At 38.1% G+C, this 15405-nt stretch overlaps 1 protein-coding gene across 1 annotated transcript in view; it reads right to left on the bottom strand.

The window, feature by feature from the left end:
* Positions 1–792: 792 nt before the first annotated feature.
* The window catches only part of necab1 (N-terminal EF-hand calcium binding protein 1), a 100470-nt gene continuing 85857 nt past the window's right edge, over positions 793–15405 (bottom strand). Inside the window, exons 9-13 of the mRNA XM_052023402.1 lie at positions 9255–9308; positions 6428–6540; positions 5168–5245; positions 3556–3647; positions 793–2136 (exon numbers count right to left, since the gene is read on the bottom strand). Coding sequence (XP_051879362.1) covers positions 2108–2136; positions 3556–3647; positions 5168–5245; positions 6428–6540; positions 9255–9308 — 366 coding nt within the window. The 3' untranslated portion in view covers positions 793–2107. The remainder of the gene's footprint in view (positions 2137–3555; positions 3648–5167; positions 5246–6427; positions 6541–9254; positions 9309–15405) is intronic.

Below are 15405 nucleotides of genomic sequence, written 5' to 3' on the forward strand. Positions count from 1 at the left end.
GGGTTATGAGCCAATCCTCAAGTGTGCTCTTTAATGGGTGGGGCGGAGTCGGACCCTTGATTGACAGTGGTGTAGCTTCCGACCTGATAGGCAATGCTATCATCCGACCATGGGGGTCAGTAGTGTTGTCACTGTCATCTGACCCCTGGCCTTTCATACTACAGCAGGTGATGCAGAGAAGACCTGAGGACATTGATCCCTAGTGTTTGATAATTAAATTATGAAGAAAGAGGTGTGTTATTCAACCCCAGACATTAAGAGGACATCAAATGGAGAAAATGGGATTGAAGGACTAAGCTTAGAAGGAATGGCAGGAAATTCTTCATTCAAAGTGGACAACTTATGCATAAAGTGATTGTGGTAGAAACTTCCGTTTGTTTTAGACAGTAGCTGGATGTTGCAATGGAATTACTTATTAAGAAAGGTATAATAGTATTTTTTCAACAGTATCTATTGTGTAATATTATTACTAAATCAGTATAACTGGGCATTACAGTACTATATTTTATGCTAGAAACTTTATAAGTACCGCAGCACATTTTTATGGCGTCTCAATGATTCACATTTGTCAAGTTCATTATGGCCTACATTTTTTCTTGTAACAGATGTGACTAATTTGCTTGTGGTAGCAATGCTTGCCAGCTTTGTTTTACCATTATCAAACACTTGTAATAAGTTAATTAACAAAGTTGTTGGGTAGAATAAAAAAGTTGGAATAATTTAGAATGCAAGTTTTAATGTTTTTACAATGAATTAGCAATTACATTAATTTTTGCTAGACATCATTAAAATGGCAACAATATAATTCATCACTTATACCATACAATCCATAGCAGAAGCCATTTTAAATTGGGATAATAGTAAAATGACCATCAGGGTCAGCAAAAGTAAATGATTGCAAGCAACCTCCATTCATATTCTCACCGATTACCGAGTTAGCTGCCAGATTTTTTTTCCTTTTTACTCCATTTCTTCAGTGCCTCAAGAAAAATTCTACAGAAGTTATGTGTAGATCAGAAGAAACACACTGACAATTTTATCTTATTTGGCTTGGATTAACAGATGCATTACCTCAGCCTAAGTCACGTCTATTAATTTTTCACAATAATACACTGCTGAACTTTTGTACTTAGAAGGATCTTAGCCAGGAGTTTGCAAGAAGTACGGGTAGGTTAATTTGGGGTTTAAAATGGGCAGCGCGGACTCGTTGGGTCGGAAGGGCCTGTTACCACGCTATAAGTAAAATTTTTTTAAAAATTTAAAATTTAAAAAATAAAGGTATTTGAGTTATTCTCAATTAAAATAACCCTGAAGAGATTACATTTTTTTGATTGAGTATTTAATAGTATACTATACTATGCTATAATTGTTGCTTAACAATCTCTCCAGCCCTAGTAAATGTTTGGATAGTTATTCCATCAGAGGAATGTTTCATAATTCAGTACCTTCATTTTTCATGACATTTCACTTCTACCTTAATCTTGTTTATACTCCAGTCATTATTTCATACTCTATAAAATGTACAAATTGCTCCCTGTAGGAAATCTTCAATGTCATTGGCTGTTCAGCTTGCTTGATGATACCAATGATGGATACTGATGATAAACTGGAACTGATGTCTAACAACAACCAAAGTTAAGAAAGGTGAAATTACATAAAAATTACTAAATTCTTGTTGGCAGGTTTCATCTAACTCAGAGAACTTGTGTAACATAAAAGAGAATTATTGGACCTACTTCCTCGAGACTGAATAACAAGGAACACATTTCCCATTTTCTAATTTCCTTAAACGTATACTCATCTTAAAATTCATGGTAAGAAAATACATAACTGAATTACTACACTACAGAAAATAAATCACTTTTTCAGAATATATGACACTAATACATACAAGGTGATTATGAATTGTACACTTGCCTGTAAGTTGATCAGTCATCAACTAGGGCACATTACTTGGTCATGTATTCATTATTTATCACGTAAGCTATAGGTAACATTTTTCACGTGTTTGGATTTTAATCTTAATACTGTAATACATTAAGCTATTATAGATATTTTACATAAAAATTCATACAACACAAATTTTCTCCTACAGTGGAGACCAACTTCAGTTATTATTCAGAATCCACCATGAAGCTGTGAAAGAAATAAAGAGAGCATTCACTGAGTGACATTACATGAATTCTCATGAGTAAAACATATGATTCATGAGCTATTTGAATATGGTAAATAGAGCAGCTATAATGGATATAAGATTTGAAGCAGGAATTAAAAAGAAACCATTTCTTCTGGATTTTTGCTACATCATCAACATCTTTACATTGGAGCAGGAAGGGCAATCTTATCTCTCCTCTCTTCTAAGCTAACATCAATTCTGAATTAATTGCCAATCAAATTTGTTGCTACTGCATGAGAAACTGCCAAAGGATTGCCTCAGATCTTCAACGAGACCAATCAGTTCCTTTACTTGGCAGAATAGTAATTGTCTTTCTGTAACCCAACCCAATTCCCAGATGGGTGGCACGGTCATGCAGCAGTTAGTTCTGCAGTCAGTTCCAGGGACCAGGTTTGATCCTGGCCAAGGGTGTGGTTTATGTGGAGTTTGCATGTTCCCCCCATGACTGCATGTTTGGAGAATGTTGTAGAATAGAGAAACCTAAGGGTACCGATACATAGTTCCCTGAAAGTGGAGACACCAGTTGATAGGGTGGTGAAGATGGCATTTGACACATTTGCCTTCATTGGTCAGGGCATTGAGAACAGGGGTCGGGATGTCACGTTACACTGTACAATTCGTTGGCGATACCACACTTGTACAATTTGTGTGCAGTTCTGGTCGCCCAGCTATAGGAAGGATGTCATTAAGCTGGAAAGGGTGCAGAAAAGATTCACAAGAATGTTACCAGGACTGGAGGGCTTGAGTTGTGAGGAGAGGCTGGGCCTGTTTTCCCTGGAAGGAGGAGAATGAAAGGTGACCTTAGAGATGTATAAAATCATGAGGGGCATAATAAGGTGTATGGTAACAGTCTTTTTCCCAGGGTAGGGGAATCTAAAACTAGAAGGCATAGGTTTACAGTGAGAGGGCAATGATTTAAAAGGGACTTAAGGTGTGAATTTTTCACAGAGGGTGGTGGGTGTATGGAACGAGCTGCCAGTGGAAGCTGTAGAAATGGATACAATTCCAACATTTAAAAGACATTTAGACAGGTACATGGATAGAAAAGGTTTATAGGGATATGCACTAAACTCAAGCAAATGGGACAAGCTCAGGTAGACAACTTGTTCAGTAACTGTTCATTTTACCCTTTTCATTGCTATAGTAGCATCCTTATAAGAGTGCTCAGAGTTATGCACAATTAGTTATCTTCCTTGTAATCAATGTATACATTTTTGCTTCATTCCGCTATTATGCTTTGTTCCAGAAGCAATATGTATACCAAGGTAATACATCAGTTTTCCGCAAATGTGAAGAAACTATAGCAAGTAGCTCTTCACACATTTAAAAGGTAATAACTGTATTAGTAATGCTATTTTTCAAGCATAATTGCATCATACCAGGTACAAGCATTGTTGTTATTAGCTCTGGAGTATCCAAGAGATCCACATTACTCCTCTGGAAGGTCTTGCTATAATTGGTCTGGATGTGCCTAAAGTAATTGGCATATTATTGAATCATCTTCACCCAATTAGTGCATGTAAATTACATTTTACCAGTTAGAATAAGCAAATAATCAGACACCAGAAACTGATAGATATGCAACAAGTCATTTTTTTCTATTTTTACAGAAATATATTGATAGAGATTCACTGAAGTACAAAACCTATTTTAATCTGTCTCCAATAGAAAAAGACATGTTCCAATATTTTGAGAGAACTGAATATCTCCCATCTATTAATAAATATTTTAATTTCACCCGAGGAATATGCAAGGACAAGGATGTTGTAACAGTCTAGCTCGCATTGAAAATAAATTAAAATGCTGAAGGCACCTCTTCAATTTCTGATCCTTGTTCACCTCACTGCAGCCTTTAAGCTGCTGCTTTCTGGTACTGGCTGCTATAAAAATAACATTATGGTTCCCATCTGTATATATCAAGAAAGGATGTCCTAATTTAGGACCAATAAAATACTAATATTGGCATTTGAAGGGATTTGAGAGTGTCTGTACACATTCACAAAGTTACTGTGAAGGTACAGCATGTACTCAGGCAAATGATATGGTAGCTTTGCTGCAAATATATAAGATTGGTGCAATATCTAGAAAGCCATAGAAGCCAGTTTTGGTCTTGTATTGGGGGATAAAACATTTTAAATATAGTTGATCAAAAATTCACTTGGTTGTTTTCTGGGATGAGAGGCAATTGAGTAAGATGGATCATTATTCCTTCCAGTTAACCAGAATAATTTGATAATCTCCTTGAACTGAACAAAATTCTTAAAATGCTTGACAGAGTAGATACTGAGAGACTGGCAATGCTGAGAATTTATAACAAAGGGTCATATTCTTGGGATAAGGAGTCAGCCATTCAGGATTTAGGTGAGGTGAAATTTCTTCATTCAGAGAGTTTTGAATCTTTGGACTGCTCTACCCCAGAGGCTTGTGGGTGAGTTAATAAGTTCATGGCTGACTTCAATGGAATTCTTGGCACTGGGGTTAATAAAGAAGTATGGTGATGAGGCAGGAAATTGAAGTTGATGTAGGGCTGCAGTCATGAACTTATTGAAAGGCAGAATAAACGATGGGTCTTATGGCTTACTGTTGCTCTTGTATTATTAAATACATGGACGAACAGGAGAAACTGAGGCAGGTCCAGACTTGGGTGATATAATGGAGATAGAAGTAGTGTAGGTGGTCTTGATGGTGGAGCCAGATTTGTGCCTCATCCAAGGATCAAATATAAAACTAAGATACAGACAGTCTAGTTTTTGAGTGCTCGGATAAAGTTTACCAATGAAAGCACTACAGCGAGATCAAAGTATTGCTGCCTGAGTGGGAACAGTTCCAAGGAAATCATCGGCACCCCTATTATTACCTGTTTCAAAATCCATCATCTTTACATCTAATGCTGTGCAAAAAAAATACAACAAGTTTGTTGGATCATTTATTATTTACAATTCCACCAAATTTATTGTCCATCCAATGCACCTATGGTTTCAAATTACTTACATTTTCCACAGATTGGTGTTTTCCCAGAATTCATAAAGTATAAAACGGGATTCGTTTGATAGTTTCTGCACAGAAATACTGTGAAACAATGATAATAAATAAATGTTATTTAACATAATAAGAACAATATAAATCTACTATTGACTATCAACATACTACATCCAATTTTTAAGATTTTTCAAGTATACACATTATTTGAAGGAAATTATTATCTATTTATATAGGTTTTTAATAGTATCATCACAAATAGTTAACCCTCTTGTTTCTTGAATATTATCCTATAGGTTCAAGTTCCAATCCTGAAACTTAAGTACAAATATTTAGGCTGGTACACTAGTGCTCTGCTGGAGAGTCTATACTGCTGGAAGTACTGTCTTTTGTGTGAAACTTCAAACCAGACTCCTCCCCCTCCCCAACCCCACTCAAACTATTTGCTCTCTCATGGTGCTATTTCAAAAAATGATGGGGCTGTTAATCTTTTTGTTTTTTCATGACACACAGATATTCTGAGACCATGAAGGCACAATATAAATGTAAACTTTTTTTCAAAACATGAGATTATATCACAAAATATAATGAAAGATTACTTTGTCAGATAGCTATCGTTAGAAGATAACATATGAATTAAAATAAGAACCAAACATCTAAAAGAATTGTACAATGAAAGAATTTAATTGCATTAATAATGGACATATTGCCGGTGGCAATGCAGCTGATATAATTACAGCTCATGGTCCATATTTTAAAAAATGAAGAAATCTTATACAAAAAGTAGATACAAAAGGTGCATCAATATATTGCCAGAATAAATATTAAACAACTTTCTTTCAACTCCCTGTTGAAATCCTGATTTAAATATGAGGTGCAGCCATGATTTACAAAATCCAAAATTGGAAGAGTATGCATTAAAAATCATGCAGAAAATTATTGTGTATAGCATTTCATTATTATGTAACTATGAAAAACCAAGCCAAAGCAGTATAGTTTCTCTTTATTAAAACTTCCTATTGGTAGGAAGCATCCCTGAAACTAATTCCAAATAGGAACACAGGTAAGTTATGCAAAACTATTTCATAATCTATGCGTTTACAACCCATGTTTGTTACTACCTCTTTATTCTAACCGCTGCTGAAAGAAGTGACTACACTGTAAGTGGGGTACTTTTAAAGAGCAAAGATACAGTTCAAGAAAAACCATGTTGTGGACTTTAATATTACACAGTGCAACAAAAATAGATTTCATAAATATCTTCATACTTACTGCAAACATCCTGTTTGTGTGGTTGCAGATACCACATACTGTCTCAAAGCTAAACGGAATTCCTCAAGCTCCTCTTCCAGTATAGACATCTGTCGCTGAACAATAAGAATGTGCTATGCAAAATAAATAATTTATACAATAAGTGATTAAATAATGATAAAAAAATTAAAATTATTGTTGTCAATTGGAAATATAATGAATACTTGGCTATTGAAACTGATATTATTTGATAGCCTTCATTGTAGAAATACAATTTACTGTGGTTTCTTCAGAAACACATTAGTTATAAATGGTTTATATCCATATATTAACACCGTTCTCATCACAATTTATTTTGAGATTTTATGTTTAAATCCAGCTTTGGTTAGATGAGAAATGTTAGTTCTAGTAAACAATCAGGCACTGAAAGCCAGTAGCAAGAACAGCAGAAAAGGAAGCATACTCTATACTTCATGGACATGGGTCCACATTTTTTTGTGTGAATGATGTTGGGAAAAGGAGGATTACCTTGTGCACTGAAGTGCTAAAAGGTCTGTCAGAACAGAAGTGAAGTGGAGGTGGCAGGAATTGTCTGTGAAGATGACTGCCAGATGTAGTTTGTCCTGACCGCACTAAATATAGCAAGGTTAGTGTTCTGGTGCCTCACAAATGCATCTTGGAAACTGATACTACTACACCCTTAACATACACAAACACTTTGGTATCTATTTCCCCAGCTGCCCTCTTAAACTACTCACTCTTCTCACTAACTAAAACAGCTCAAAACACAGATCATGTACAAGTCCTCACACTTTTGGTATTTTCCCTTTGTCTTGCAGGACAGAGTTACATATGATCATATAAATTAGGAACAGAAGCCCCTCCAGCCAGTTTTGCCATTTAGTAAGATCATGGTTGAACTGACTGTAACCTTAATATTGCATTTCCATTTATCCATGGTAACCATTTCCCCCTTATCTATCTACATCTACCTTAAAAATATTCAAAGACTCTGCACGGTCCTTGTGAAGGGTTCCAGTGACTCATGACCCTTTGAGACAAAATGTTTCACCACATTGCTGTCATAAATGGGCAACCCTTTATTTTGTAAACAGTGGCCCCTAGTTCTAGGTTCTCCCTCAAAGGAACAAGCCTCTTCAAATCCACTCTGTCACTCCCCCTCAAGATTCCCCTCTCTCTTTTGAACAACAGATACAATGCCAACCTGCCCAACTAACTTCTTAAGATAACCCACTCACTGCAGTATTAGTCTGGTAACCTTCTCTGAATTGCTTCTAGTGCATTGACGTATATGCAGTACCTTAAAATGTGGTCTCACTGAAGCATGATCTCCCAATTTTGTATTCATTTTTCCAAGCAATAAATGATAAAAGTCTGTTAGCTTTGCTCACAGTACTTGCCTGAAAGCTTTTTGTGAATCGTACAAGGAATCATGCACTGCAGATCCCTTTGTATCCCTGAGCTCTGCAATCTCTCAATTTTAGACACAATGCTTTTTTTTCCTGCCAATATGGACAATTTCACATTTTCTACTTCATTCACCAGATACTTGCCCTTTCATTTAACCTAGTTTATTTTTCTCCTTATTTTTTCTTCACAAATTACATTCATACCCATCTTTATCAGCAAATCTAGCAACCATGCCTGCAGTCCCTGCGTCATTTGTCTATCATGTTAAGAACATTTTTAATTAACAGAGCCATTCTTCCACCTTTTCTCTGTTCCCTGTCCTTCCTAGATGTCACATACCCTTCAATGTTCAGACCCCAATCTATGTCTCTGCAATGGCTATGTGCTTTCAAATACAGAATCTCTAGTTTTATTCTTTTATTGTTTTTGTAAGCCCTAGCTTTTTCTGCAGATTTACTCTTAGCTTTGCACTCTTCATCTTTTCCAGTCTGTTTAACATTTCCAATATTAATACCTTCCTCTCTGGCCTTTTCTCTCCACTTACCAAATCTTTGCAACTGTGATCCCTTGCCCTCTCTACTTAGTTTAAAATTCTGTCTACTAACCTAGTTCTGTGGCTTATTGGAACACTGCTCCCAGCACAGTTAGATGCAGATTATCCCAATGGTACAGCCAGTAACAGGCATCTACCCAGCACATTCGATACAGTTCCAAAGGCACAATAAGCTGAAGGAGAGGATTCTCCTCAGAAGTTCGGGAAATCATAAAGATCCAACTTTCCTTCAGTTGAATATGTTACAGGCTTAGATAAAATTAAATTAACAGGATTTTTAACATACGTCCTTCCCTCACAGCAATAAAATTGTGATCACGTTTCCTCAGAGGATCTCTAAGTGTGAAGCTATTAATTAAACCTGTCCTGTTCGTAGACAAGGCACCAAACAAAATTTGGAACTGAGCTAGCTTAGAGTAGGTCGGATCACTTTGGGCAGCAGCCAAAGGATTTTTTGCTTCATACATGTGTCCAATTTCACTATAAAATTTATTAGTCTAACACTAATTTCTTGCTTAAAAGCATGGCAAATCTCAAAGAAATTTCTTCTTCAACTAACTTAGATCAGGCTGGCTGAAGTCTCATGCTCAGAATTACAAATTCTGGTGACATTGATGTTTGGATGTGTTTAACTGGTTTCAGCTATTTTCTTAGAGAGGCAATGGCCTTCTCTGGCATCAGACTACTTAAACGATTGAGCTCCCTTATGTTCCAGATTGCTGTTGGTGAAATTCTACCGTGACAAAATAATTTCTGGCCTGGGCAATATCTCAGATTCATTCTGTTCTCCCAAACACGGTCAAAATATAGTTTTCATGCTCTTAAGAATGGAAACTACTTTAAATTAATTTAAGACTCACTTACAGACTTAGCATTTCCCTCCAATACTTCTTCCTCCAATGGTTCCAGCTTTAAGTCCTGTAAATCAATAATACCAAAACAGACATGTGGACCAATAAGGTGGTTAAATACAAAATCAACATTCTGCACTTCCATCCACACAATGAACACTGTGGGGAAACAATCTGTGATTCGCTGCTTATTAAATGAATGAACAGGCACGGTAGTATAGTGGTTAGCGTAACGCTATTACAGCACCAGTGACCCGGGTTGAATTCTGGCCACTGTCTGTAAGGAACTTGTACGTTCTCCCCCTGACTGTGTGGGTTTCCTCCGGGTGCTCCGGTTTCCTCCCACATTCCAAAAGACGTGCGGGTTAGGAAGTTGTGGCGACACTTGCGGGCTGCCCCCAGAACACTCTATGCATAAGATGCATTTCACTGTGTGTCTCAATGTACATGTGACTAATAAAAAGATATCTTATAAAAATCAGAGATTACACACACAGAATATCGCACAGCACATGGCTTCCTCCTCACAGTGTATATATTTTTGAACATCTGGGTTCTGAAATCTTGGTAATTGGTCTCCTCAAAAGCAGCAACATCTGAGGTGAGTTGGTTGTTTTCTTATTAGTCCATCCAAACTCCTCCTGTGACATGTGCTTTTTATCCTCTCTCTAAAAATATTGCTCCTGTCCCAAATTGGGCAGCACAGTGCTGTAGGTAGCAGAGCTGCTGTCTCAAGCTCCAGCAACCTGGTTTCAATCCTGAACTTGAGTGCTGTGTGGACTTTGCACATTCTCCCTGTGACCACATGTGTTTCTTCCAAGTCCTCTGGTTTCCACCCACATCCCAAAAACGCATGAGTGGTAGATTAATTAGTCACTGTATATTGCCCTTAGTGTGTGGATGACTTAAGAATCTAGAGGGAAGGAGGGGAAGTTAATGAGAATGTGGGGAGAACAAAATAAGATTAGTGTAGAATTAGTGCAAATGGATCAGCATGAACTCAGTGATATGATTACTGGCTCCTACTGCGCTCAATATGGCTTGTACTTGGAAGACACCCCTCACCCTTATCTCATGGTCACAATTAGATTTGCATCTGGGCTAACAAGTGAATAAATTAGGTAACACTTGTTGTTGGAACAATCTGCTTGACCAGTGTTTCTTTCTTTTGAGGAATTGAATGAGAAGGGTGAAAGACATTCATCTAGTAAGGTACTCTCCAACTTGTGACTCAAGATATGACTGAGTGAAAGCAAGACTGTTCAAGTCATTGGAAAATCTTTAGACCAAAGAAATGCAGATTTATGAAGTCTGTCATTGCTTTTAAACATTTAAGTACAATTCTAGCTTTATCACTTTTATCCCTTCTTACCAACCTGCAATAATATAGCATCTTAAGCATAACAAAACATTCCACGGTGTTTCATAGAAACATTTCCTAACAAAATTTGATACCAAAGCATGCAAGGAGATAGGAGGACAGATAGAATTTTAACTGTTGTGGTATGCACAGCTTTCCCTTGCGCATATGGTGAGGCATGATTTTTCACTAAAAATGCACTGTGTTTGGAAAACATTAGCCAGAATGATTCGAAACATGCTTTGGTGCTGCTGGTATTGATAAGAAGAATAATCATTAGTTGATGGAGTTGATTAAAAGAACATAAGTGGCCATGATTTCCTGCAGCTTGGGGAATCTTGCCATTCTGTAAAACTGCAATGTTATGTCATGCTGCTCTTAGCTGTTTATGGAAACTAGACGATTTGCTCTACCAAAGGTTTTGTCACTTGGTTTAAACATATGTGTACAACTGATTGGCTGATGTTGTTTCCAGACTAGTGGTAGCTTGCAATTTCTCTATCTATAAAACAGTTATAACTTTCACAGTCATTGGCAATGCTAGAAGTGGTTGAAAGTCAGATTCCAGTGAACAGCATTTCTCATTATGGTATCCTTTGCAGTGTATGGTCTCCACAAACACTTCTCTGGATTAATATATCTTGTGTCTATTTCCTGGAGTAATTTAAAATGAAGAGCTACTTTACAGGATGTATAACTATGCAGAAGGATGAATGCCAAATGCTTCATTTCTCGCTTCTTCCTCCAAAAGCAGGATGCAATGTGGGCTGTGTAAAATTGAGTTGATACATAAAAATGTGATGATTGCACAGCAAACCATATTGGAATGGAAGGAGGCATAGTGGAAAAAAACATGAGTAGTCTGCTGCCAAATTGAATGGCAGGACCTAATTTTTTTTTCTGTTTCCTGTTCAAACAGCCAGCCAAATTGTCTGCTGGGTGACAGTCATCAATGAAAACAAGCAGCAAGAGGCTGTAGTTGGGGTCTCTGAGGAATAGTCTTTGTTAATCTGGAGCTGTACAGGCTTCAGAATGGGTTTTGGGAAGTGGCAGGATGTGTGGTGTCATTGAACGGGTGGTCACCTATTATGGTAGGTCTAAAAGATAGGCTGGTCCTAGCAGAAGAGAGACCTGGGGCTTCCTTGCAGTTCTGGAGGAATAAGTCCTGCTTATTCCGGTCTGCAAAGAGTACTATATAAAAGGGAATTACTTTCTGTAGCTAGAAGATTCCCTCTTCTTTATTTCCTGATCCTTTTAAGAAACTTATACAGTTGTAAACTGTAGGGGAATTATTCAAATGTTTTAATAACATATTGCATTTCCAAGGTGAGGTATTTGTGTGGCACAATTCCTGCGTCATAAGAATGTGGCACAATCTCAAAAGGCTGGTGTTTCATAACTTAGAGTTTACTTGTTGCCCTGACCCTCATTGATGACCTCCTCTCTCACCTGCCACGGAGGGGTTAATATTGAACACACAGTATTAAAAGGTCAAGGAAGTCTCAGCATCAAAGAATGATTCAAAAAATATTTAAACTCAGAAACAGAGTCTTAAATACTTTTTTTTAAATAAAACCTCATTAAAAATCAGATTCTCCCTTTTACACTATTGTTATTATTGGCCTCAATTGCACTCAGAATGGCCTGTACCTGGAATACACCCATCACTTGAGTACTATGGTCAGAATTAGATATTGCCACTGAGAAGCTGCCTTGCACAGCCAGTGTCCCACAGAGCAGGCTGGATAATGAGCAGCAAACATATGACACCTGCACCCCACTCGCAGACTGTCTTGATGGACTTCTGACAGCGTATGCTGTCAAAGGCCTTTTCAACTGCTCCCAAATGTCCCTGATGATCAGAGATATTTAAAAATTCATTATTAAAAAAAAAGTTAATTAAAATAATTAAAAATAACAAAATATCAGACCATGAATGATTCTCCGCATATGACCTACAGTTTGCTTTGAAGTATTTGAGGAAAGCAAATAAACTCAAAACCCTTATGACTATAAGGTTTCTGTAGCTACATTAAGAGTAAAAGGGTGGCTCACGAGAGAGTAGGTCCCCTTAAGATCAGCAGGGCCACCTATCTCTCAGGTCACACGAATATTGACAAATATTTCTCCTCGGTGTTTACTGAAGAGAAAATTGTAGTTGCTCAAGAGATAAGGGAAACGAGGAGATGTTTTGGAGAACATTCATATTACCAGTGAGGAAGTATTTGCAGCCTTGCATCGCATTAAGGTGGACAAATCCCTAGGGCCTGACCAAGTACAACCTCAGATTTTTGGAAAGCTAGAGAAGAAATTGCAGAGGCCCTCGCGGAGATATTTGCTTCATTGTTAGCCATTGAAGAAGTTCCCGAAGACTGGAAGGTGGCTAATGTTGTCTAAGAAGGGCAGCAAGGACAAGCCAGGGAACCACAGGCTGCAGCCTGACGTCAGTGGTGGGGATTACTGGAGGGAATCCTGAGGGACAAGATCTACCAGCATTTGGATAGAGTCTGATTAGGAGGAGTCAGCATGGTTTTGTGCATGAAAAGTCATGCTTAACTATTTTTTTTTAGAAGAGGTAACCAAAAGGGTAGATGAGGGTAGGGCAGTGGATGTTGTCTATTTGGACTTCAGCAAGACCATCGACAAGCTCCCACATGGTTGACTGGTCTGGAAGGTGAGGTCCCAAGAGAGCTAGTTAGGTGGATTCAAAATTGGCTTGGAGGTAGGAAGCAGAGGATGGTGGTTGAGGGTTATTTTTTGGAATGGAGGCTGGTGACTAGTGGTGCACCACAGGGGTCAGTGTTGGGACCCTTGTTATTTGTATAAATGACTTGGATGTGAATGCACAAGGCTTGAGCAGTAAGTTTGCAGATGACACAAAATTAGGAGGTGTTGTTGATAGTGAAGAAGGTTATCGTAGATTACAGGGGATCTTGATCAGTTAGGGATGTGGGCTGAGGAGTGGCAAATGGATTCCAGTACAGGTAAGTGTGAGGTGATGCATTTTGGAAAGTCAAACCAGAGTAGGCTTATACTATGAATGGTAGGGCACCAGGGGGTGTAATAGAACAGAGGGACCTCGGAGTACAAGTGCACAGTTCATTGAAAGCAGTATCACAGGTAGACAGGTTGGTGAAAAAGGTGTTTAGCACACTGCCCTTCATCACTCAGGGCAATAAGTATAGGAGTTGGGACATTATGTTGCAGTTGTATAAGTCGTTGGTGAGGCCACATTTGAGTACTGTGCACAGTTTTGGTCACTCTTATAGGAAAGACGTGGTTAAACTGGAAGGAGTGGAGAAAAGATTTACAAGGATGCTGCAAGGACTAGAGGGCCTGAGTTATAGGGAGACATTGGCCAGGCTAGGTCTTTATTCCTCAGAATGTAGGAGAATGAGGGGTGACCTCATGGAGGTTTGTAAAATCATGAGGGGCATAGATAAAGTGGATGGTACCAGTCTTTTCCCTGAGGGTAGGGGAGTCCAAAACTAGGGGGCACAGGTTTAGGGTGAGAGGGGAAAGATTTAAAAGGGACCTGAGGGGCAACTTTTTCACACAGAGGGTGGTGAGTACATGGAACGAGCTGGCAGAGGAAGTGGTTGAAGCAGGTACAATAGTATCATTTAAGAAGCACTTGGATAGGTACATGCGAGGGCGGGGCTTAGAGGGATATGGGCCCAACACAGGAAAGTGGAACTAGGTGGGTGGGCACCATGGTCTTCATGGACTTGTTGGGCTGAAGGGTCTGTATCTGTGCTGTATTACTCTATGACTTTGTGACTTTGGGGGTGACTAATTCACTCAACTCAGAGTAACCCACAGAACTTTGTAAACCTAACAGGTTTGGTAATTCCCTGTAACAATTCTAGGAATAAAATATCCAGTTATAGTCTTCACACCCAAAGAGATCGTTAAGATGTATTGGAAAGGACTCCAATGAGCAAATTTGATATTTTCACATTTGCAATTCAGCCAGCTGATATTTTACTACTACAAATTTTTGTTACTAATAAAAATGGTATATAAAGTGATTATTTGAATTAATTGATCTCCTCAAACTTTTTGCACTTCTAACAATACATTAATCAATATTGTTTTATAAATTTACGTGTCACATCATAAGATGAAACGTTATATTTCACAAAATAAATTTATATGTAGTCAACTGTATTAGAATAAAGGTAATAACTAGTGCAAGCTTAAAAATCAGGAAACTGGATGGCAAAGATGAGCTATTCAAAAATAGACAATAGGTTAAAAAAATAAGTGACAAAAAATAAAGGAGACCAATGTTTCACTTATGTCTCAAGCAGTAGTGTCATGGAACATATAGAGATTAAAGAGGAGGAGGTGCTTGCTGCCTTACAGCGAATAAAGGTAGATAAATCCCCCGGGCCTGATAAGATATTTCTTCAGACCTTGAGAGAGACTAATGTAGGAATTACAGGGGCTCTGGCAGATATATTTAAAATGTCCTTAGCCACGGGTGTGGTGCCGGAGGACTGGAGGGTAGCTCATGTTGTTCTGTTGCTTAAAAAAGGCTCTAAAAGTAAACCAGGTAATTACAGGCCAGTGAGCCTGACATCAGTAGTGGGTAAATTATTGGAAGGTGTTCTGAGAGATCGGATATATGAGTATTTGGACAGCCAAAGGCTGATTAAAGATAGTCAGCATGGCTTTGTGTGTGGTAGATCACGTTTAACGAGTCTTGTAGAGTTTTTCGAGGAGGTTACCAAGAAAGTAGATGAAGGAAAGGCTGTGGATGTTGTCTGCATGGACTTTAGTAAGGCCTTTGACAAGGTCC

Source organism: Pristis pectinata, chromosome 9 (genome assembly GCF_009764475.1).
Source record: "Pristis pectinata isolate sPriPec2 chromosome 9, sPriPec2.1.pri, whole genome shotgun sequence".
Lineage (NCBI taxonomy): Eukaryota > Metazoa > Chordata > Chondrichthyes > Rhinopristiformes > Pristidae > Pristis > Pristis pectinata.